The sequence below is a fragment of the Anomaloglossus baeobatrachus genome, chromosome 12 (genome assembly GCF_048569485.1).
Source record: "Anomaloglossus baeobatrachus isolate aAnoBae1 chromosome 12, aAnoBae1.hap1, whole genome shotgun sequence".
In the NCBI taxonomy this organism is placed as follows: domain Eukaryota; kingdom Metazoa; phylum Chordata; class Amphibia; order Anura; family Aromobatidae; genus Anomaloglossus; species Anomaloglossus baeobatrachus.
In genome coordinates this window covers 88,536,352-88,561,035 of record NC_134364.1, presented here as the reverse complement: position 1 = coordinate 88,561,035, position 24,684 = coordinate 88,536,352, and the positions used below count along the sequence as shown (strand labels likewise).

The following is a 24,684-nucleotide window of genomic DNA, read 5'->3' as shown; positions in this document are numbered from 1 at the left end:
CACCCAAAAGTGATAAGCCACATGTTCTATAAAAACAGGGCGTGTGCACAGACTGCAAAAGTGAAAGGCGCCGGTAACCCTTTACCTTCATGCATATCACGTGACTAACCTTTAGTACTACAGACGGAGTAGAAAATACATTATTATCAGTCTTATATATGAGAGGTCTTCTTTAAGTAAAATACGTTGGTTTTTTTTGTACATTTTTGGACCTGAGTCAATAACCACAAGTGGAGTTCCCCTATTAAGCTCTGACCTATCTGCTGGTCATGAGTTAGGGGGGGAAAGCTGGGGGAAGCTGGGAATCGCCGTCTTCTCGCTTCTCCTGTAATCATAGGGGATTTCTGTGAAGATATTGAAAGTACCGGACAGTCGAGAGGGAGAGGCAGTAGCCATGAAGCCCCAGATCTGGCCACACTCCGCACATCTCTGACCACGAGGATGGACCGGTCACTGCTGACACTGGTTTTGATTTTGCAAACCGGTAAGTGAAACGGAGGGTTAGATACTCGTTTAAGGGAACTTAGGAGTCATATTACAAGTTGGCCGAGAGCAGAGAACAGCTGAATAGAGTTAGAAACTCCGCTGAGAAGTTATGAAATATCTATGGACTATGTGCTATAGTCTTTTTGGCTCCGTAAGGGATCTACAACTAACATCTAACTTCCTTAAAACATTGAGCAAGCCCCATTTGAGAGAGGGAAATAGTTGTTGTTGTTGTTGTTGCTATTGCTGAATGTTATTGTCACCCCACATCCCAACATTTTAAGCTGAGCCTAAGTCATACCCATTCTTATAGAGCTGTGCCCTTTTCGAGATCATACACCAAAATTGAGGAGCACCCTTATTAGTAAATCTCTATTGGGCTTTATGTGTTAGAATTAGGGTGGGAATAGGTGAGGCTCATGAAAACCCACCAAAGCCAAGACTTGCTGCGAGGTGGGACTTATCTGGGTTGATAAAAGGAGTGACTCTACTTATTTATTACGCAGGTATTATGTTGTTTGGTATCATGTAAGACATGCCTAAATATACATGCGGTGCACCTATATTCATGGAGGCTATAAATAAATGGACACTCCTGATTTCTTTTGAGAGTTTTTGAAATTACAATCTGGTGTATTTCTATTTTCTTTTTGAATCCCAGAATTTTTTACGTTGTAGTTAGAGCTATTACAGCTTTGTTTTTTTATACAGGCACCTTTTGTAGAATGGAAACAGTTACCCAAATAATTGGACAAAGAGGAGGAGCCGTACATCTGCCAGCCATTGTACCCCCACAATTCAACACCAGGGATGTCTTCTGGAGACACTTGTCCCCAACAGACCACTTGGTGGCTTCATTTTCCAGAGGATCTGTCGACACGACATATCAGTCATGTTTTTACAGAAGGGTTCAGCTTCTTCACAACTTTACTTTGGTTATAGAAAATCTAGAGCTCAAGGATACCGGCTTATTCACCTGCCAAATGGTGGACACCAAAGGACACATGAGACTTCATCGGTTCCACCTTACAGTCTATGGTGAGTGATCAAGTTACATGTTCTGGTCATAAATTTTGTCTGTTGGAATGACATTGACATCTACAGTATGTAATCCCAAGCCTAAAAGTCCATGTTGTTTCTCCTAGAAGTGGTGGTGAAGCCGGAGGTCCAGGTGTACACTTCCAGAGGAACCATGGGTTGTTCTGTGTTTTTGGCCTGTAATACTTCCACAGGAAGCAATGTAACATACAGATGGATGACGGACACCGGACAAGGTCAACCACTCAACAGAAGCTATACATTACATGATGACAGTCGCCTTCTGAATATTATCCTGACTCCAAGTGACCAAGAGGTTTCCTTCACATGTATCGCAACGAACCTGGTCAGCCAAGAGGAAACAATCATAGCGCCATGGACTCCTTGTTTCATAATACAGGGTAATGTCAGCTTTTATCATAGTAAAGCTTAAAACGTACTTGTGATTGTAGCCAATAATGTATGAGGAAGGTTTTGTTGATCTCATCCTCCAGATCATTTTAAAAAACTGCTTTTGGTGCAAATAACATAACGCATAGCAATTATTCCGAATCTCATATTTTGGAACTTTCGATCAATATTTTTTTGCGTTGACAGTCCCTCTTCGGCTGCATTCTGCCAGCACTATAGGTGCTGGAATTTCCTCTCACTTTCTAGTAGGCATTAATCTGTTCATTGCCTGTCCATCCTGTGTTATGTCCACATATCTGCAGTACTAAGGGCATTGTGCGTCTCACACTGACAGCCCACAAGGTGGTGGGCAGGGGGATTGGTGTAGAAATTATGATAATGCCCACACTTGGGTAAAAGGATCTGAATTTAATTCTTGCTGTGGATCAATCCATTGTGTCATACGAGTCTGTCCTACAGAGCAGCATGAGATGGAATATTCCAAAACATTTAGTTTTTTCTAAAACCAAACATATCCCAACTCATCATGAGATGTCGGTGAAGTGAGATGACCAGCTGTAACAAAAAACAGAGTATCTTGATACTATGTCAGGAGATGTTTATGCTATATGTCACTATAAGGGGCCCTTTGCACACTACGACATCGCAGGTGCGATGTTGGTGGGGTCAAATCGAAAGTGACGCACTTCCGGCGTCGCTCTCGACATCGTAGTGTGTAAATCGTTTTAACTATGATTACCAAGCGCAAAAGCGTCGGTATCGTATGATCGGTGTAGTGTCGGTCATTTTCATTATTTTGGCTGCTGCGACAGTACGATGTTGTTCCTCGTTCCTGTCACAGCACACATCGCTGTGTATGAAGTCGCAGGAGCGAGGAACATCTCCTACCTGCGTCCCGGCTGCAATGCGGAAGTAAAGAGGAGGGCAAGATGTTTACGTCCCGCTCATCTCCGCCCCTCCGCTTCTATTGGCCGCCTGCCGTGTGACGTCGCTGTGACGCCACATGACCCGCCCCCTTAGGAAGGAGGCGGGTCGCTGGCCAGAGCGACGTCGCAAGGCAGGTGAGTGCATGTGAAGCTGCCGTAGCGATAAAATTCGATACAGCAGCTATCACAAAATATCGCAGCTGCAACGGGGGCGGGAACTATCACGCTCGGCATTGCAGCATCGGCTTGCGATGACGTAGTGTGCAAAGGGCCCCTAAGTGTCCACCAGTGGTTCTGATGTGAAATACAGACTGTTGAATATTTTTTTGCATTTCGCAATATTGAGGTGAATTTGGGTTATGAAGTTATAGGAGATCCCTCTTTGAGGACATGTATATTTCTTTTACCTCACTTAGACCATTTTCTCCCATACAGGACCAGTGGCTCCTTCCTCCAGTGGTAAAGTCTTCTTGATTATTGGGATCTTTCTTCTGGTTACATTTGTGTGCATGATATTCTTAGTCTTCATATTGACCAGAGTCTCGAATAAGAGAATCCCTGGTAGGTAACTCTAAAGTGCAATAAAGTGTGTTCCCATCAATATGCAGAAATCGGAGTCATAATCTAATCCAGGTCTTTTCTAAGTCTTCTCTTCTGCTGTTAGATTACTTGTGGGGAAGGTTGTTCTTCTGCTCACAGGTCTCTTCTGGAAATGGCTTCTCTTCTGCTGACAGGTCTCGTCCAAGGAAGGTTCTTTCTCTGCTGACAGTTTTCTTCCAGGGAATGCTCATAGATTTCTTCTGGTGAAGGCTCAGCTTCTGCTCACACGTCTCTAATGCTCATCTTCTGCTCACATATCACTTCTGGTGAAGAAGGCTCAGCTTCTGCTCACACGTCTTTTCCAGAGCAGTCTCCTCTTTTGCTAACAGGTCTCTTTTGGGAAAGGCTCCTCTTCTGCTGAGGGGTTTCTTTCAGGAAAGGCTCCTCTGCTTAAAGATCTGTCCCAGGGAAGGCCTTTCTTTTGCTAACAGGTATCTTCTGGGGAAGGCTCCCCTTCTGCTGAAAAGTTTCTCCCAGGGAAGGCTCCTCTTTTAACAAATCTCTTCTGGACAAGGCTTCACTTCTCCTAACAGGTCTTTCCCATGGTAGGCTCTTCTTCTGCTGACAGATCCCTTCCAGGGAAGGTTGTTCTTCTGCTGATAGCTCTCTTCTGGGAAAGCCTCTGCTTTTGCTAACAGGTCTCTTTCAAGGAAGGCTGTTCTTCTCACAGAACTCTTCCAGAGAAGGTTCTTCTTCTGCTCACAGGTCTCTTCTGGAGAAGACTTTCTAATGTTTACAAGTCTCTTCTTGGAAAATATCATCTTCTGCTGCCAGGTCTCTTCTGGGAATGGCTCAACGTCTGCTAACAGGTCTCCTCCAGGGAAGGCTGTTCATGGTCTGACAGGTCTTGCATAGAAGGTTCTGCTTCTGCTCAAAGGTCTCTTTTGGGGGAGGCTCCTCTTCTGCTTACAGGGCATTTTTGGGGGAGGCTCCTCTTCTGCTCTCTGGGGAAGGCTCCTGTTCTGCTCTCAGGTCTCTTTTGGGGAGGCTCCTCTTCTGCTTACAGGTCTTTTTTGGGGGAGGCTCCTCTTCTGCTTACAGGCCTCTCTGGGGAAAGCTCCTCTTCTGCTGACCGGTCCCTTCTGAGGAACACTCATCTCCTCCAGTAGCTGAGACTTTATCAGGTCTAGAAGGGCAGGTTCTTTTCATCTTATACATGTAATAACACAGTCTTATCTTTATCTTGTCACAGGTAAAGAAAACATAAACAATATAGAAGAAAAGGTTCACGAAGAGACCATGTCACAGCACAATGAAGAGGAGAGAGGACAGGAAGATAGAAGATTACAGAACTGTGATGAGAGAATTCTAGAAAGAGAGACATCAGTGTAGGATAAAGACAAAAAGAGACAGATCTGCCGATAATCCTCTGATTGATGGCGAGAGCTACATTTTATTATGTGATATTCACAGTGGAACCAGTGTATCTGAACCTGATTTTGTGATACTGTATCTACTTCGGAGCCAGTGTATCCAGGCCTATCAGATGTGATACTTTCTGAGACAACCGCACAGCATCACACACTGTATTCTGCCATTTAAATAGTTCAGAAACAGTTTGCGGACTTTTCCAGTGATGGTACTGTTGTATTGGATGGTGTTTTATAGTAAAGTATAACTATTTTTTTATTTATATCTTTCTTTTCTTTATTATATGTCGTAAATTTAACAAGCGGTCATAAATGCAGAAATAGTCACTGACTTCATGGCGATGTCAGCAAAGGGAATTTGAGAGAGGAAACTACAGTACAGTACATAAACTAGCTTCTGACACTGCCATCTAGTGAAAAAGGAGGATACTTTGCATGCAATTTTTCAAAATGTTTCATTTATTATTAAGAAACCACAATTAATAATTTGAGAATAAAAAACAATCTAGGGAGGTAAAAAACATCAGGACAAGAAGCACAAAGATGAAGTCCAGGGAAGTGTTTGGCTTGGAGTACAAATTCTAAGAGTCTATACAACCACGACAGTGGCTTTTCCTTCTTTTCATGGTACCACAACATCACCAAAGATGGGTTGGAAACATACTGTGATGCCAAGTGATGTTCCATGTGCGCCAAGCAAAGATTATCTCTACCAAGTGGTCAGTGAGGTTTCTGTTCCTACCCCAGCGTCTGCAGCGGACGGAGCTTCTGTTATCAGGGAATATACAGTGGAGTAGTCGTGCTGAAAATGAGAAAAAAGAAATTGTATAAATTAACCACACAGTGGAGATCTCACACCTACTTATCCAAGGTAAGGAGTGATTAGTGTAGACGGTAGGATTGGGTATATTACACTTCCAAATATACCTCTACCCCTACCATCTTAATAAATGATAAAACTACATTTTATGTAGAAATCAAACAAGTCTATAGTCATGTCTTTTTCTGCTGACAGGTGTCTTCTTCTGATGAAGTATTGAAGGACATCTCCTCTACTGCACTTCATGTAGAAACCACCATCTAAGTCCAGATGTTCATGGTCCTGTCCTTTGTCTGCTGACAGGTGTCTTCTTTTGATGACGTATTGAAGGACATCTCCACTACTGCACTTCATGTAGAAACCACCATCTAAGTCCAGATGTCCATGGTCCTGTCCTTTGTCTGCTGACAGGTGTCTTCTTCTGATGAAGTATTGGAGGACATCTCCTCTACTGCACTTCATGTAGAAACCAGCATCTAAGTCCACATGCCCGTGGACCTGTCCTTTGTCTGCTGACAGGTCTCTGAGGATCAAAGGAAGTTTCCGCCTCTTCAGACAGGTTGGTTCTGCCGAGTCAGTCTGTTCTTTAAACAGGTTTCTTCCAATAAAGTTTTATTCGAAGAAATTTTCTTTTTCAGAAAGATTTTTTCTTGTCCCCTGACAAGTCTCTTCTCCTGTCAAGAAAGACTTTTTCTCCAGCAGGTTACTTTTGATTAAGTTTTTTTTCTGTTGTAAAAAGCTTCTTTTCATCTTTAATATTTCATCTTAATGATACCTCTCGTCTTTTTCTAAGGGAGTCTCCTCTTCTGAAATGTCTCTCCTTCTTTGGGAGTCTCTTTTTCTTCTGACTGGTCTTCTCTTCTTTGGGAATTTCTTCTGAAGATATTTTCTCCTTTAGAAGTCTTTTCTTCTTTTAAAAATAATTTTCTTCTTTATGAGTCTCTCCTTTTTTTAAAGGTGTTTTCTGCTTTGGAAATCTATTTTTCTTTTTTGAGAAGAAAATCTTCTACTGAAAGGTCTTCTCTTCTTTGAGAGACTCCTTTTCCACTTAAAGCATTTTTCTTCTTTGAGAATCTCATCTTTCTGAAAGGTTTTCCCTTCTTTGGGAGACTCCTCTTCTTCTGAAAGGTCTTTTCTTCTTTGGGAGTTTATTCTTCTTCTTAAAGACTTTACTTTGGGAGTCTCCTCTTCTTCTGAAAGGTCTTCTCTTGTTTGCAAAACTCCTTTTCTTCTGAAAGCTCTTTTCATCTTTGAAAGTTCCTCTTCTTCTACTGAAAGGTCTTCTCTTCTTTAGGTATCTCCTTTTCTTTAAAAAAGTCTGTAGGTCTTTGGGAGTCTCCTCTTTTTCTGAAACATCTTTTCTCTTTTAAGAGTCTCCTTTTCTGAAAGGTCTTTATGTCCTTGGGAGTGTCCTCTTCTACTGAAAGGTCTTCTCTTCTTTGAAAGACTGCTTCTTCTAAAAGCTTTTTTCTTATTTGGGAATCTCATCTTTCTGAAATGTCTTCTCTTCTTTGGGAGATTCCTATTCTTCTGAAAGGTCTTTTTTTGGAAGTCTCCTCCTTTTCTGAGAGGTATTTTCTTCTTTGGAAGTCTCCTCTTCTACAGATAGGTATTCTCTTCTTTGGGAGTCTCCTCATCTTCAAAAAAGTCTTTAGGTCTTTGGGAGTCTCTTCTTCTTCTGGAAGGTCTTTTCTCTTTTAGGAGTCTCCTTTTCTGAAAAGTCTTTACGTCTTTGGAAGTCTTCTCTTCTTCTGAAAACTCTTTTCTTCTTTGTGAGTCTCCTCCTCTGAAAGGTCTTTATATCTTTGGCAGTCTCTTCTTCTGAAAAGTATTGTCTTCTGACAGGTCTCATCTTCTGAGAGAACCTTCCTTTTTGCTGACAGATCTCCTTTTCGAAGGAACTCTTTTTATCTGTTGAGGAAGTAATTGCTTCTTCTAACTGGTCTCCTCCATTAAAATTGAAAACTTTTTTTTCCTGGAATTCTTCTCCTCTGATGAAGTCTTCTCTATTGTTACTTTGTAGAAGCTCTCCTGTAGACGTTTCTGCTTCTAGCATGCAAGTTTTCTCCTCTTCTAATAAATCTTTTCTAAAGAATTGTCTTCTCACAATCATTCTGTGATATTGTCCTCTTTTGCTGACAGGTGAGCAACGAACAGGCCTTATAGTTGAAATATAAGTGCTACTAAGTTTCCATTAATCAAAGGCGCTCAATATTGTACAGAGATTTTCTGAAATGTAAAACATTTAACTCCGATTCCTTTTACGTTTAATTTTTTTATTTCTCTAAAAATCACCATAAAGGTCAAAGTGTAGAGAATATTGGTTAATGTCTCAGAAGCAGTGGCCAGTAGAAAATTGTAAGGACACCTATATCACAGTCACTAAATCCGGCAAACTAGCAATGCTCAATATCAACACCAACAAAAACTAATATGCAAAAGCAGAAAAGATATATAAATCTTTATTTAACAATTAAAAGAAAGGAATAAAAAATGTCTCAACAATTTGCACTTGCCATGGGGCAGATGTAATATATTGAGAACACCTAGCTGACCCGACTATTTGTAGATTTACATTGAAGGCATCAAAACTATGAATTAACAAATGTGGAATTAAATATTTAACAAAAAAGTGTGAAGCAACTAAAAATATGTCTTATATTTTAGGTTCTTCAAAGTACCCACCTTTTGCTTTGATTACTGCTTTGCACACTCTTGGCATTCTCTTGATGACCTTCAAGAGGTAGTCACCAGAAATGGTTTTCACTTCACAGGTGTGCCCTGTCAGGTTTAAAAAGTGGGATTTCTTGTCTTATAAATGGGGTTGGGATCATCAGTTGTGTTGTGCAGAGGTCTATCGTCCTACTGAATAGACTATTAGATTTTTTATTATGGCAAGAAAAAAGCAGCTAAGTAAAGAAAAGCGAGTGACCATCATTACTTTAAGAAATGAAGGTCAGTCAGTCCAAAAAATTGGGAAAAATTTGAAAGTGTCCCCAAGTGCAGTGGCAAAAACCATCAAACGCTACAAAGAAACTGGCTCCCATGAGGACCGCCCCTGGAAAGGAAGACCAAGAGTCACCTCTGCTGTGGAGGATAAGTTTATCCGAGTCACCAGCCTCAGAAATCGCAGGTTAACTGCAGCTAAGATTAGAGACCAGGTCAATACCACACAGAGTTCTAGCAGCAGACACATCTCTAGAACAACTGTTAAGAGGAGACTGTGCAGCAGGCCTTCATGGTAAAATAATTGCTAGAAAACCACTGCTAAAAACAGGCAACAAGCAGAAGAGACTTGTTTGGGCTAAAGAACACAAGGAATGGACATTAGACCAGTGGAAATCTGTGCTTTGGTCTGATGAGTCCAAATTTGAAATCTTTGGATCCAACCACCGTGTCTTTGTAGAAAAAGTGAACGGATGGACTCTACATGGCTGGTTCCCACCGTGAAGCATGGAGGAGGAGGTGTGATGGTGTTGGAGTGCTTTGCTAGTGACACTGTTGGGGATTTATTCAAAATTGAAGGCATACAGAATCAGCATGCCTGCCACAGCATCTTGCAGCGGCGTGCTATTCCATCCGGTTTGCGTTTAGTTGGACCATCATTTATTTTTCAATAGGACATTGACCCCAAACACACCTCCAGGCTGTGTAAGGGCTATTTGACTAAGAAGGAGAGTGATGGGGTGCTACGCCAGATGATCTGGTGTCCACAGTCACCAGACCTGAACCCAATCGAGATGGTTTGGGGTGAGCTGGACAGCAGAGTAAAGGCAAAAGGGCTAACAAGTGCTAAGCATCTCTGGGAACTCCTTCAAGACTGTTGGAAGACCATTTCCAGTGACTACCTTTTGAAACTCATCAAGAGAATGCCAAGAGTGTGCAAAGCAGTAATCAATGCAAAAGGTGACTATTTTGAAGAACCTAGCATATAAGACATATTTTCAGTTGTTTCACACTTTTTTGTTAAGTGTTTCATTCCACATGTGTTAATTCATAGTTTTGATGCCTTCAATGTGAATCTACAATTTTCAGAGTCATGAAAATAAAGAAAACTCTTTGAATGAGAAGGTGCGTCCAAACTTTTGGCGAGTACTGTATATCAATATGCATACTATTCCGTACTTCATGTGTTTGTCATGATAAGAAAATACAGTGAAACACAAGTGTGTCAAAAATATCAAACAAAATTTACATTACGTAGTATATACATATAAATATGGTCCCATAGTGGTACGAGGTATACTTACAAATGGGGATCAAAGAGTATGCCTGCGTTCCCCACACCCAACGCACGTTTCGCATTAGCAATGCCTATCTTCAATTTCTTGCAAAATTTGAGACACATTTCAATTTGCTGATTTTTTTTTTATATTACTGTAAATGATAAATTCTTATACTTACATGCTCTGATCTTTGAGTAGGAAAACCTGGATTGAAAAAGAAAAAAGATTTAAAAGCAAATTTTCTTCTTGGGTTTCCCACCAAAATATTAACTAAAAATAAGAGAAATGCTTTACATAGATTCAATAAAACATGTCATCCTTAGACATACAATTGTAGCAATGTGCAGGACATACAAATGGTAGACCATAGAGCTCCACCTCCTTAGCTTGTATTGGATCCATATGGACGTTTGTTCCCCACAAGTCACAATAACCCTGTAGGGTATAATGACTCCCTGATGTTGAAATTTCAGAAACTTTACAAACAGTGGTGGAGCTAATGCCAAGATAAGAAATCATAATATAAGAATGTGGCCAACCTCCTGGTAAATGACTCATATCTATGAATGAGTAATGCAGATCTTCTTCTTCTGAGTAGCGTCTTCTCTCAGGTTCTGAAAAACAGAAAAGACTAATTAGATTACAGATCTTCTGCTCGAAAACAGGGAATTGAGGTGGTAAAAGTGGTTATATTCCATTTTCCTTTAAGGGGTATTCCAGGAGTCACACATTTTCAGATATCCACTGGGTAGCTGATAACTGTAACATTGGTGTGGATTTCAATGTTCCCCTGGTCAGTTGGAGATGGCAGGCCAATCATGTGCCCTCCCACTCTATTAAAGTTCAAGACACAGAAGATAGTCTAACCAATGATGGAGAAGGGTGAGGATCATACATTATAAGAGTGTCTCTTTTCCAGTTAGAAGATAATACTATCTCTGTATTGTGTGGCTATCCTCAAAGTCAATGTCTGACTCTTCATACAGCATTGAAACATGATTAGAGTTGTCAAACGAAGATATCCATTTTGGAGTTGTTTCTGTTCATGAAGATAGTCCTAATTCCTGTCTCTCCATGGTTTGGCTGCTAACCTAAGCCCCGTTTTATGGCTCAATGCAAGGTCAGACATTGACATCCACCAATAAGTGGCACTCCTCTCCTGGAATAGAGGTATTTTACACACTTATACCCAGGGAGAATTGCCTTGAAGACTACCTTAAGCCTGCTTTACACGTTACAATTACACATGCGATTTCGTATGCGATCGTACCCGCCCCCATCGTTTGTGCGGCATGTTCAATTTGTTGCCTGTGTCGCACAAACGATTAAATCCCGTCACACGTACTTACCTTCCATACGACCTCGCTGTGCGCGGCGAACATCCTCTTCCTGTAGTGGGAGGGACGTTCGGCGTCATAGCGAAGTCACACGGCAGCCGGCCCATAGAAGCGGAGGGGCGGAGATGAGCGGGACGTAGACATCCCGCCCACCTCCTTCCTTCCGCATTGCAGGCGGGATGCAGGTAAGATGTGTTCATCGTTCCCGGGGTGTCACACACAGCGACGTGTGCTGCCTCGGGAACATTGAACATTCGGACATTCAAATTTTAAAATTTGAACGACGTGTATGCGATCAACGTGTTTTCGTACAATCGCAATCGCACGGAGGTTTCACATGCTACAACAACACTAACGATGCTGGATGTGCGTCACTTACGACGTGACCCCGCCGACACATCGTTAGATTTATTGTAGCGTGTAAAGCCCGCTTTACTGGTTGGGTCTCCAAAAAGCGAATTACCATCTTCCAACAGCTTTATGACTGTTCAAACAAAGCACAGGAGCTCGGCGCATCCTTGGTGTGTCCAAGCAGTTCAGTGCACCTTCCCACTAAATTGTTTTTTTTATCTATCGCTGCCATCCTTTTTCTGGGCTGACAGCGTTGGGTCTACAGAGGAATATAGATGCAAGTCAAGAAGATGTAATATTGCACAGAACTGTTTGACCACATGAGGGGTGCATCAAGCGAGTTTTCTTAGTTTGAACAATCATGTTGTGCTGTAAGCAGATGAGAATGGTGCAATAAGTACCATGGTATACACATACTATATCTTCTGCTTTGCATCTACAGAGAGGAACTAAAGAGGAACTGAACTCTGTAAAGAAAAAATATTCCGGTATTTCATAACCATAGAACGCACATTATTCCTACAGTTAGGTCCAGAAATATTTGGACAGTGACACAAGTTTTGTTATTTTAGCTGTTTACAAAAACATGTTCAGAAATACAATTATTTATATAATATGGGCTGAAAGTGCACACTCCCAGCTGCAATATGAGAGTTTTCACATCCAAATCGGAGAAAGGGTTTAGGAATCATAGCTCTGTAATGCATAGCCTCCTCTTTTTCAAGGGACCAAAAGTAATTGGACAAGGGACTCTAAGGGCTGCAATTAACTCTGAAGGCGTCTCCCTCGTTAACCTGTAATCAATGAAGTATTTAAAAGGTCTGGGGTTGATTACAGGTGTGTGGTTTTGCATTTGGAAGCTGTTGCTGTGACTAGACAACATGCGGTCTAAGGAACTCTCAATTGAGGTGAAGCAGAACATCCTGAGGCTGAAAAAAAAGAAAAAATCCATCAGAGAGATAGCAGACATGCTTGGAGTAGCAAAATCAACAGTCGGGTACATTCTGAGAAAAAAGGAATTGACTGGTGAGCTTGGGAACTCAAAAAGGCCTGGGCGTCCACGGATGACAACAGTGGTGGATGATCGCCGCATACTTTCTTTGGTGAAGAAGAACCCGTTCACAACATCAACTGAAGTCCAGAACACTCTCAGTGAAGTAGGTGTATCTGTCTCTAAGGCAACAGTAAGGAGAAGACTCCATGAAAGTAAATACAAAGGGTTCACATCTAGATGCAAACCATTCATCAATTCCAAAAATAGACAGGCCAGAGTTAAATTTGCTGAAAAACACCTCATGAAGCCAGCTCAGTTCTGGAAAAGTATTCTATGGACAGATGAGACAAAGATCAACCTGTACCAGAATGATGGGAAGAAAAAAGTTTGGAGAAGAAAGGGAACGGCACATGATCGAAGGCACACCACATCCTCTGTAAAACATGGTGGAGGCAACATGATGGCATGGGCATGCATGGCTTTCAATGGCACTGGGTCACTTGTGTTTATTGATGACATAACAGCAGACAAGAGTAGCCGGATGAATTCTGAAGTGTACCAGGATATACTTTCAGCCCAGATTCAGCCAAATGCCGCAAATTTGATCAGACGGCGCTTCATAGTACAGATGGACAATGACCCCAAGCATACAGCCAAAGCTACCCAGGAGTTCATGAGTGCAAAAAAGTGGAACATTCTGCAATGGCCAAGTCAATCACCAGATCTTAACCCAATTGAGCATGCATTTCACTTGCTCAAATCCAGACTTAAGACGGAAAGACCCACAAACAAGCAAGACCTGAAGGCTGTGGCTGTAAAGGCCTGGCAAAGCATTAAGAAGGAGGAAACCCAGCGTTTGGTGATGTCCATGGGTTCCAGACTTAAGGCAGTGATTGCCTCCAAAGGATTCGCAACAAAATATTGAAATTAAAAATATTTTGTTTGGGTTTGGTTTATTTGTCCAATTACTTTTGACCTCCTAAAATGTGGAGTGTTTGTAAAGAAATGTGTACAATTCCTACAATTTCTATCAGATATTTTTGTTCAAACCTTCAAATTAAACGTTACAATCTGCACTTGAATTCTGTTGTAGAGGTTTCATTTCAAATCCAATGTGGTGGCATGCAGAGCCCAACTCGCCAAAATTGTGTCACTGTCCAAATATTTCTGGACCTAACTGTATGTATGTAAATAACGGTCAGTAATATACTGTGTACACAGAAGACAGAGGACAGGGCCTGGAATAATTTCTCATAACATCTGGGATTATGTTACAAAATAGGAGATTTAGTAGACTCATAAAAGGCGTCATTCATTAAAAAAAATCAGTACGTATAGGTGATGATTGAACATACCACGTGAGAATTACATACCAGGTGAAGCTCCTGCCTCTCGAGAGCCCTCCTTGGAGTTTTGCAGCAGTGACTTCCTATTTACAACAAATAACCACTGCAGCTAATCACTCATCATGCTGATGTAGACAGCAAAGACCATTAAGGGCAGTAATTGACTGCTTTGTTATTGATTGGAAGCCACCACTGTAGACTTGTCAACAAATGACTTCGAGGGAGCAGGAGAGAGAAAATTGAAATTGTAGAATACATTTTCATAAAGCACGTAAGAGGAAAAATTCACTTACAGCACTCTAAAAACCTTGAGATTGACCAACCTGTGATGGCATGCATCTGGCGACATCTTGTAAATCGAAGCTTGTGTCTACACATGAAGACCAGAAGAGCAGAACAGAGCAAGAGAAGGAGAATGATGACCAGAACCCAACGAGTCGTCAACATCTTTCCAGTGAGTGATGTGTGAGGACGTTCTGCAAGGAAAAAATGTTAAGTTTTAGAGTTTTCCTTTTCCAAAAATTAAATTTCGCAATAATTATAGAAAATTCTTAATTATGTATTTATAATGAGATTTTAAAGAACATACCATACTATTATACTTTACTTTAAAAATGCCTCGTTTTGGTCTTAGTCTTCTGTTAGGCTATTTCCAGTCCTGTGCTTGACTTAGTAGAGCATGTCCGGTGTTGGCACATTACCAATCCATGTGAAGGGGGCTGGCTCACTACTTATTTACATAAATAAGACAGTTCTCTACTAAGTCATAGTCAATGCATGGTTTAGATAATACAATGAGTAATGAGCCAGCCCCCTTCACACACAATAGATGTTTCCTGTGTCTAGTACAGGTCTGGAAGTTGAGTTGCCACAATTGGGATGGAGTCTGAAATCTGATACTATGAAAAAACCTAACAGTATTTTTTTTTAAGTGGACATCTGCACCGCCCCGCGGGCTCGGCTGCGACCTCCGAACCACTTGGATCCGTGCTCGTACTGCGAATGGTGGCTCGAGCCTCTCACGGACCCGGGGGTCACGTCGCTCTGCAAGGGAGTTGGCGCTACACGCGGGGATTTGGGTGAGGAGTTCCACGGCCGGGGCCACGGTGGTTTGGTTTGGGATGTGAGTTTGTGACGCCACCCACGGGTTGTGGTGATTGTAGACACCACCACTGCGGTGAACGTACGGGGGCTCCCGGGAGCGGTGTAATGGCGCAGCTAGGTGTTGACCCCTCCGTGGGTAGGGGGTGTTGGTCCCGGGGCCCAGTAGGCGAGGGCCGGGGTGCAGGGTGAAGTGTTGCGGTGCAGTGCGGTGCGGTGCTTGATGGCACTGGTGTACTCACTCTGACACAAGACACTGGAGCCTCTGGTAAACCAAACGGAGTGATGAACGGGGTCCGCAGCCGGCTGCAGCTTCTCCCAGAATAGGTTGGTGGTTTCCGCCTTTCTCCTGCACCTCTGTATGTAAATGTTTGACTCCTATGCCTAGACACCGGTAGTCCACTACCCGACTTGTATATGCCGTAGGAGCCCGTTTTCCCGCAGACGCTGGCCCTTTGGGTCTCTATGCCTTGGCGGTGGCTTTACCCTGTCTGGTTGAGCTGTTGTCTTCTAACGAGACTTGTGTGGGATAGGTCCTTAAGTCAAGTCCGCAATCAGTTGATTCGACTCGGCCCTGTTGGTTCAAAGCTTTGTACTGGGTCTGAGTACCCTGCCTGGTGCTCCGGTATCCAGTTGGCTCCCCGGTTCGGTTTCGGCGGGCCACTACCCTGTCCCAGTCCCTTACGGTTCCACCGGTCGTCTTCCCGGTCTCCTGCAGGCGGCCACTACCGTCTGCATCCTTGCCAATGGTGACTGGGCCCCGACCCAGCCACCTGGTAGTCTCTTGGCAGCCTGGACACAGGACTGCCCGAGAACTTGTCTGCTCTATACCTCCTCCAGACAACTCTCTCCTAGAACTTCAACTTGACTACTCGTTTTCCTGCCTCGAGGCCTGTGAACTCCTCGGTGGGCGGAGCCAACCACCTGGCTCTGCCCCCCCCTGGTGTGGACATCAAACCTGGAGGGTGGTGACAAGGCTTTTAGTTTGACTGGTGTTACCTAACCGGGAGGGGGGTGTGGTGTTGTGTGTGACTACCTGGGACGACCCAACTAGTCCGGGGCATCACACATCCCCTTTAAGGAACCAATCTATGATATTTTTGGAGACCTACTCACCTAGCCTTGCCTCAAATATTATTAGCTCTCAGAGCCACAAACCCCTTTTTGGGCAAAATAAGATAAAATATTCAACTACCAATAAATCCAAAATTTTGATTTGAAATGTGTTACAACATTTAAAGCATATCATATAAGAAAAAAATCTGCATCTAGCCACTCGGTACGCTGTTGTGACAATCTAGGTCATAAATTTCATTTATTTAGACATCTGACCATTTCATGGGGACCTTTTTATCAATGTAAGGGTGTCCCTCATTGCACTGATGGGCTATTTAGTCAGATTTAAGATTTATTTAATTCATAACTCCAAAAAACAGAAAAAATTCTAAAACATTCTTCAGAATCTTAACATTTCATGCGTTACCTTGGACAGACACAATCATGGTAGCGCTGAACATCTTATACTTTCCGTGGAGGAATATTTGTTGGGAGCAATGGTAGATCCCAGCCACATTCAAGTCAACACTGTTAAATCGTAGCTCGTTGTCGTCAACGGAGAAGTGAATGGCGGTTTTATTCTTGAAGAAGGTTGTGTTGATTTTTTGGTAGGTTGAGAAGGTGTGACACCTCAGAGTCAGGGGTTCTCCAATATAGATGACCGGGGGAATCTGAAGGATGAGATGGGCTGAAATAAGAGGGAAATGAAAAATATGAGTACATAAGGAGCTCAAAACATGAGAAACTCTTCTACTTGAGACATAAAGATTACAGATCAACGTACTGTTAATGACATCTAGTTTGACTGGATCACTTTTCAAGCCACCATTGATCCAACACTGGTAAGTTCCTGTGTCCTCTTCTGATGATAATTCAATCTGTATGGTCCGTTGATGGTGGGACAATAGTTTACCATCTTTGGACCAGTAGTATCTTGGGTAGTCCTGAGCCTGAGATCCCAAGTTACAGGATAGGGTCATTGATTCATATAGAAGTATTATTCTCCAGTTGGGTGTGAAGGTCACCACCGGTTTGACTTTAGCTCCTAAAAAAATAAATATGCAGCATAAGCAGATGAAATGAAAACAATATAGAAGTATTATTGTGCTTTTTGTTTTAGTATTTTTTCAGCAGAGTCATCAGGTTAAATCTTATCACAATAGAATCTGATTAGTCTCACATTGGTAAAAATTCTGGATTTTTTTGTACCAAAAACAGTTAACAAATCCTTTATTTAAGCATTTACCCAACTTTTCAAAAACCTTTGAAGACAGCTTAAAAAGGTATACAATTACCCTCCATAAATCCACCTTTTGTGTTGACTCCCCAGGGGCCATCCTGGCCTTTGGTCACAAATGTGATCATTGCAGCCTCCCAAGTGACATGCTGTACTCTTGTCATCTTGGCTCCCATCATCATAATGCCAATAGTATGGCATAAAGCTACTGCAACCACTCTTGAGAAGGGGTCACGAGTGTGGCATGACCTGATGTGATCTTTGGGTGATCTGGGGCAAGAAGGTCACAGCGCATTGGGGACCGCAGATCTGCTTAAGTGCCAGTTCATCATTTACCCTGAGTGGAAGCATTTTTCATTCCATCTGGCACTTAAGGGGTTAAGGTTCAGTTTATATCCTGCAGTGATCTAACAGGTAGTTGTAACCTAGGCTGCAGCCTCTCCCATCTGCTATAAATATCTGCTCCTCACTCTACTCCATGTCGGCTACAGCTTATGTACATTGCTGTCCACTTGGAAAGACCAGTATTTGGAGAGTGCTGAGGTGTTGCTTTAGCTGCAGCTGAGAAGTTCCTGACAAAGCTATATATATAATCCGGGGGCATCAGCAGTAAACTAGGATCGGGGTTCAGACACTTACCTGCCCGCACTGCCCACCGTATGGAGAAGGAGACTGTACCCCAAAAGGGACAGTCGGGCCACAAACGCTCCACGCTACGGGGACCCAACCAACAGAGAGTGCCGGGGAAGGAGCAACCTGGGTCACTACATTGGCAATGATACTCCAAGGGACCTGAACCAGAAACCACTGGGTCCGAGTGAGTAGAGATTGTTAAAGACAACCTGGTGTGGTCTCTGTTATTACCCCGTTACATCTCCCAGGCACAGCCCTACCTGCGGAGGGTCTAACACCATTGCTGCAATTCTGACGCCCTGGCCTATCAGGTCGTCACAGGGTATTGTGCAATCTGCCCTTCTGTGCAATATCCACCTCCTCCTTGGTTATGGGTCCCCAACTAACGGTGTTGCCAGCAGCAGTCAATCAAAGTCCTAGGTACACTCTACACCGCACCCACCAGACACACCAGTGGACGGCCTGAGTGGAATAGGGTCGCCCACTTGGGGGGTTGGTTAAGGGGAGGTCAGGAGTAAGCAGTTGAAGTCAGGAGGTGAAGGAGAGAGAAGGTCAGGAGCCGGGCTCCTTGGAAATAACTAGGTGACAGACGGTGGTCTGGGCCTAGTAGGAGCATGACCCCTGGTCGCAGGGGATCATGACAAGGGGCACGGAACTGTTGAGGAGGACAGCCGGCGGCCTTGTACCATCACCAGGCTGGGACCAGGGCACGACAGGGGAACGTGGACCCTAGGTCAGGGAGTAGCTCCAGGCAACCTGACAATTGACCCGACGAGAACGGAGCCTTCAAGATCCGTTCTCCACCCGATCCAAAATCGGGGTACTAGAGCAATGAGGGGGATAGGACTTTCCACATATATGGTCCAGAAAATCCCAAGCGTGAACCCTGAGAGCAAGCTCCCACAGTTAGCCATACTGGGGAGCGGGACCTGGCTAGTTCCACACTACCGGGGCCAACAGATGAAGTAACTTAGTGCCAGGAGGAAAGTCACGGGTCACCAGGCAATACCATTGGGGACGGGACCCGAACGATCTCCCCTCCACGACAGCGGTGTCCAGACCTTTGGTTTAACCAGTTGTCGGTGTCAACTTTATGGACTGAGTACGAAAGTGGCCTCTGCACTCCCCACGGCATCCCCCCAACGTCATCACCGAGTCCCGGGACATCCCCCCTACCCTTGGAGGGTCCTAACACCTGGCTGCCCCACTCCATCACCCCCAGGTACTCTCACTGCACCGGTGGTACTCCCAAATTACCAGAAACCACGGGTGACATCACGAACTCTAACACATCCCCTGTAAATAACCCCCTTTGTTTGAGGAGCCGCACGACCCCCGGGGTCCGGAGTTCCCTTGAGCCACCGTGGATCCGGGCAGCTCGGCTGCTGATGCGGGGGCGGCACACAATCACCACCAGCTCTGGGAGTACCCACATTCAGCAGCGGTGGTTCTCCATCCTTAACCGCAACCTGCAGGTGGCGTCACATGACAATAACTCTTATCACCCCTGTAAATATTTCCCTTGCAAAAGGGGCCCAGGGCACGGAACTGGGCAACGGCCACTAAAGTGACATTCCCAATTATAAATATTTCCCGGGACCGAGTACCAAATTCCCTGGGCGACACATGTAACACCAACAACTTGTAAATAAAAAAAGACTGGTCGGTCAGTGCTAGATCAAAGTAATTACTTTTTAAGTTTACTTTCATGCAACTTTAAAAATCAAATTACAATTTTTGTTTTAAAAATCTGAAAAAAAATTGTTTTGTCATAAACATCCTCTGACCGTCTGTGAGTGATGGTCCACTGCCTAAGGATATTCTCACGTGTGAATATATAGAACTAAAGCATGTATGGGAAGGGCAGGTCTTATGCACCGCAGGCCATGATCTGTGACCATTACAGCTCTGTTCCATTTCATTGCACAAGTTTCATTGAGATGCAAATAAGCAAAATAACTTTGCCGGTTCTCAACAAATCTGCAAGCAAGACTATCAGCAGGTGCGTGACCATCATTTGTAGGCATCCCAAGAATTGTAAAGCTACTGGGTGCAAAGAGATAGGAGTTCTCTAATAGTAGATAAACTCTACATTCAAAAATGTGGTCGTTTATGGGTCCACAGAAGGTTACTAGAAGAGGACTTTGAACTCTTGCCCGCCCTCTATTAGCAACCAAGGAGTCCTTGATTTTCAAAATTATTCAGAAAATCACATGACAAATTACATCAAGTAAAATTTTCCAGACTGATGACATCACATAACATATTTCCGGACTGATGACATCACATAACATATTTCCGGACTGATGACATCACATAACATATTTCCGGACTGATGACATCACATAATATATTTCCGGACTGATGACATCACATAACATATTTCCGGACTGATGACATCACATAATATATTTCCGGACTGATGACATCACATAACATATTTCCGGACTGATGACATGACTTAACATATTTCCGGACTGATGACATCACATAACATATTTCCGGACTGATGTCATCACATAATATATTTCGGACTAATGACATCACATAACATATTTCCGGACTGATGACATCACTTAACATATTTCCGGACTGATGACATCACTTAGCATATTTCCGGACTGATGACATCACATAATATATTTCCGGACTGATGACATCACATAATATATTTACAGACTGATGACATCACATAATATATTTCCGGACTGATGACATCACATATTTACAGACTGATGACATCACATAATATATTTTCGGTCTGCTGACATCACATAATATATTTCAAGACAGATAAAATGACATAGAATTTTCCAGCCAGAAAATATCACACAGAATATTTCCACACTGATGATAATACATAGAATATTTCTAAAATGATGACATCACATAGAATATTTTTACAATGATGACATCACATAGTAAATTACCAGATAGACAACATCACATAGAATTTTTCCAGACTGATGTCATCACATAAAAAATGTCCAGACTGATGAGGTCACATAAAATATTTCCAGACTGATGACATCACATCATATATTTCCAGATTAATGACATCATATATTTTTTCCAGACTGATAAAATGAAGTAGAATTTTCCAGTCTGATGATATCACATAGAATATTTCCACAATCATGACATCACATAGAATATTTCTAAAGTGATGACATCACATAAAAATTTACCAGACGGATGACATCACAGAGAATTTTTCTAAACTGATTATGTCACATAGAATATTTCCTGACTGAAGATATCACATCAAATTTTTCAGATTGATGACATCAGGTAGAATTTTTCCACAATGACATCACACATTTTTTCCAGCTTAATGACATCACATAAAATATTTCCAGACTGATGACATCACGTAATATATTTCAAGACTGACAAAATGACAAAGAATTGTCCAGCCTGAAGATACCACATAGAATATTTACACACTGATGCCAACACAGAATATTTCTAAAGTGATGACATTACATAGAATATTTCCTGACTGAAGACATTGCATAAAATGTTTTAGACTGATGACATCCTACAGAATTTTTCTAGACTGATGACATCACTGGATCGCTGGCATTTGGCAGGACTATTACTTTGTATTACTCACCGCAGAATTTTGTTGTAGCAGCTGTAAAAGATAAAAACGAGAGGTGGTCATTGAGAAATGGAGACTGTGATTCCAAAATGGCTGCCCCTTAAATGAAAGACTGCTGCTCTTACAAGTCAAATGTACTGAATAAGAGAAAAAAGACTCACAGCCCATGGAAGAATAATTATGTGTAATTACTGAGTCTGTCTTTCTATCTACCTATTTATCTCTCAATTTCACATCTATTTATCTATAATATTTATTTATCAATATTACAGCTAATCTATTATCTATATACTGTATACAGTATATATTATCTAACTTTCTATCCATCCATCCATCTATTATGTATTCTAATATCTATCTATAGTTGAAACCAAAAGTTTCCATCCACTATCTAAAGAGACACATCTGCATGTTTTTCTCACTATTTGACATGAAATCAGAATAAAGCTTTTCAGTACCCAGATGGAGGAATTGAACTCTGGCCTATGGCCATTCTGACTTGAAAGTAAACAATTACATGTTGCCTAGTGAAGTATCTGGCCAAGGATGGCCTGATTTAAGAAGGGAGGCATGTAGGAGGTGGCCATGTTATGGTGTTTCCAGTTGAAACCAGAAGTTTCCCTCCATTCTCTATAAAGACACATCTGCAGGTTTTTCCCTCCACTCTCTATAAAGACACATCTGCAGGTGGCCACTCCTATGGTGTTTCCAGTTGAAACCAGAAGTTTCCCTCCACTCTCTATAAAGACACATCTGCAGGTTTTTCCCTCCACTCTCTATAAACACACATCTGCAGGTTTTTCTCACTATCTGACATGAAATCAGAAGAAACCTTTCCCGTTTTAGGTCAATTAGGAACCAAAATTATTTATATTTGCCAAATGCCAGAGTAATGAGAGGGAGAATGTTTTAAGACATTTTTATTACTTTCTGCAAAATTAAAAGTTTACATACACTAAGAGTACTATGCCATTAAACACTGTGGGACAGCCCATATGATGATGTCATGTCTTTGAAAGCTTCTGATATGTTTATTAGCAACATGTGAGTTAATTAGAGACACACCTGTGGATGTATTTTAACGCATACCTGAAACACACTGCTTCTTTGTGTAGCATCATGGGAAAGCCAAAAGAAATCAGCCAAGATCTCAGGAAGAAAATTGTGGACAACTCTGATTCATCCTTGGGTGAAGTTTACAAATAACTGAATGTGCCACGTTCATTCGTACAAACAGTTATATGCAAGTACAAACAAAATGGGAATGTCCAGCCATCATACCACTCAGGAAGATCGGTTCTGTGTAACAGAGATGAAAGTGCCTTGGTCAGTCATTTGCATATCAACACAAGAAAAAAAGCAAAAGCCCTTGTGAAGATGCTGGTGGAAGCTGGTAAGATTGTGTCATTATCCACAGTGAAACGAGTACTGTATCAACATGGGCCGAAAGGCCATTCTGCCAGGAAGAAGCCATTACTCCAAAAGAAACATAAAAAAGCCAAATTAATGTTTGCAAATGCACACAGCAACAAAGACCTTAATTTTTGGAGATGTCATGTGTTCTGATGAAACTAAAATTTAACTGTTAGCCATAATGACCATCGTTACGTTTGGAGGAAAAAGGCAGAAGCTTTGAAGCCTAAGAACACCATCCCAACTGTGAAACACGGGGGTGGCAGCATCATGTTGTGGGATTATTTTGCTGCAGGAGGGACTGGTGCACGTCACAAAATTTACTGCATCATGAGGGAAGAAGATTATGTGGCAATACTGAAGCAACATCTCAAGACATCAGCCAGGAACTTAAAGCTTGGGCAGAAATGGGTCTTCCAAATGGACAATGACCCAAAGCATACTGCCAAACTGGTTATAAAGTGGCGTAAGGATAACAAAGTCAATGTTTTGCAGTGGCCATCATAAAGCCCTGATCTCAATCCTATTGAAAATTTATGGGAAAAGATGAAAAGGTCGGTGTTAGCAAGAGACCTACAAACATAGCTCAGTTACACCAGTTCTGTCAGGAGGAATGGGCCCAAATTCCAACCAACTATTGTGGGAAGCTCGTGGATGGAGGTCCAAAGTGTTTCCCCCAAAAGATACATTTTAAGGGCAATGCTACCAAATAGTAATGACATGGAGGGAAACTTCACTGTACAGAAAGTAACAAAAAATGCCTTCAAACATTCTCTCTCTCATTATTCTGGCATTTGGCAAATAGAAATAATTTTGGTTCCTAATTGATGTAAAACGGGAAAGGTTTATTCTGATCTCATGTCAGATAGTGAGAAAAACCTGCACATGTGTTTTTATAGCCAGCGGAGGGAAAAACTGCAGATGTGTCTTTATAGAGAGCGGAGGGAAAAACCTGCAGATGTGTCTTTATAGAGAGCGGAAGGAAAAACCTGCAGATGTGTCTTTATGGAGAGAAATTTCTGGTTTCAACTGTATCTATCTATATCTATCAATTTCTATCTCTCCTATCTATTTATTATCAATCTATCTATATTATCTATCAATTTATCTAAAAAGTGAAACAAAAACCTGTAACAGCACAAAACAAATATAATATATTGGATACAAAGCCCTCCAAAACAGCTTATTCCAAGCCTAATCTATCTTGTATCTATCACCCATGTGTACAGAGGCCATAGTCAGTACATCTGGACATACAGCTGCGAGCACAAGAGGATCAGACAATGATGACTACTCACAGATGATGAGGATGATGATCTGAGCTCTCATGGTGCGCCCGTCCCGTACACAGGAGGAATATGAGTCATTTCACTTTTCTCTGTTTGGCAGATGCTGGTTTCCTGTGTGGCGGAGTCTTCTGAATTTATCAGCTGGATGGCGGATGCTTGACCGAACATAACAAGGTGAATAAACTGCTGATTAATGTTAATTTCTGGTAATTTATTTTTATTTTAGAGGTATTTCATAAATGTCTGACAATATTTATCGCAATTGTTATTTTGACGAGGTTGTCAGCCCCTCCCCAGTGATTATATCACTGATGAGACCACACCCCTTATACTCCAGCACCAACACCTCATCTATTACTTCTGACAACCAGCTTGTATATCACATGTGAGAGGTTGTCAGTCGCGCCCTCTGGTGACGACATCACTCATATAATGATGAGACCACA

At 42.2% G+C, this 24,684-nt stretch overlaps 2 protein-coding genes across 4 annotated transcripts; one reads left to right on the top strand and one right to left on the bottom strand.

Moving 5' to 3' along the window:
- The first annotated feature begins 346 nt into the window (after positions 1–346).
- Positions 347–5,080, top strand: SLAMF8 (SLAM family member 8). Of its 3 annotated transcripts, none has more exons than XM_075330931.1 (5): positions 347–484; positions 1,198–1,524; positions 1,635–1,925; positions 3,297–3,422; positions 4,654–5,080. In XM_075330931.1, the coding sequence occupies exons 1-5, from the start codon at positions 442–444 to the stop codon at positions 4,791–4,793; spliced, it is 927 nt and encodes a 308-aa protein (XP_075187046.1). In that variant the 5' UTR covers positions 347–441; the 3' UTR covers positions 4,794–5,080. The 3 variants fall into 3 exon arrangements, with proteins under 3 accessions (XP_075187046.1, XP_075187045.1, XP_075187047.1); XM_075330930.1 differs by having other exon boundaries at positions 1,632–1,925; XM_075330932.1 differs by lacking the exon at positions 3,297–3,422 and having other exon boundaries at positions 1,632–1,925.
- Positions 5,081–5,122: 42 nt separating this feature from the next.
- LOC142258357 (low affinity immunoglobulin gamma Fc region receptor III-A-like) lies at positions 5,123–24,388 on the bottom strand. Its single transcript, XM_075330933.1, has 8 exons — positions 24,248–24,388; positions 21,549–21,569; positions 16,847–17,107; positions 16,490–16,750; positions 14,229–14,381; positions 10,417–10,491; positions 10,056–10,081; positions 5,123–5,633 (listed from the first exon to the last, which is right to left on the bottom strand). The coding sequence occupies exons 1-8, from the start codon at positions 24,276–24,278 to the stop codon at positions 5,541–5,543; spliced, it is 921 nt and encodes a 306-aa protein (XP_075187048.1). The 5' UTR covers positions 24,279–24,388; the 3' UTR covers positions 5,123–5,540.
- Positions 24,389–24,684: the final 296 nt, after the last annotated feature.

What these genes read in the sequence shown, in the direction of transcription:
- SLAMF8 (XM_075330930.1), top strand. Translation starts at nt 442, where the DNA reads ATGGACCGGTCACTGCTGACACTGGTTTTGATTTTGCAAACCG. An exon ending in GTTCCACCTTACAGTCTATG is followed by an intron (nt 1,525 to 1,631) that starts GTGAGTGATCAA and finishes TGTTTCTCCTAG; the next exon opens with AAGTGGTGGTGAAGCCGGAG. An exon ending in TCCTTGTTTCATAATACAGG is followed by an intron (nt 1,926 to 3,296) that starts GTAATGTCAGCT and finishes TCTCCCATACAG; the next exon opens with GACCAGTGGCTCCTTCCTCC.
- LOC142258357 (XM_075330933.1), bottom strand. Translation starts at nt 24,278, where the DNA reads ATGAGAGCTCAGATCATCATCCTCATCATCT. An exon ending in GATCATCATCCTCATCATCT is followed by an intron (nt 21,570 to 24,247) that starts GTGAGTAGTCAT and finishes TATCTTTTACAG; the next exon opens with CTGCTACAACAAAATTCTGC. An exon ending in CAAACTAGATGTCATTAACA is followed by an intron (nt 16,751 to 16,846) that starts GTACGTTGATCT and finishes CTCTTATTTCAG; the next exon opens with CCCATCTCATCCTTCAGATT.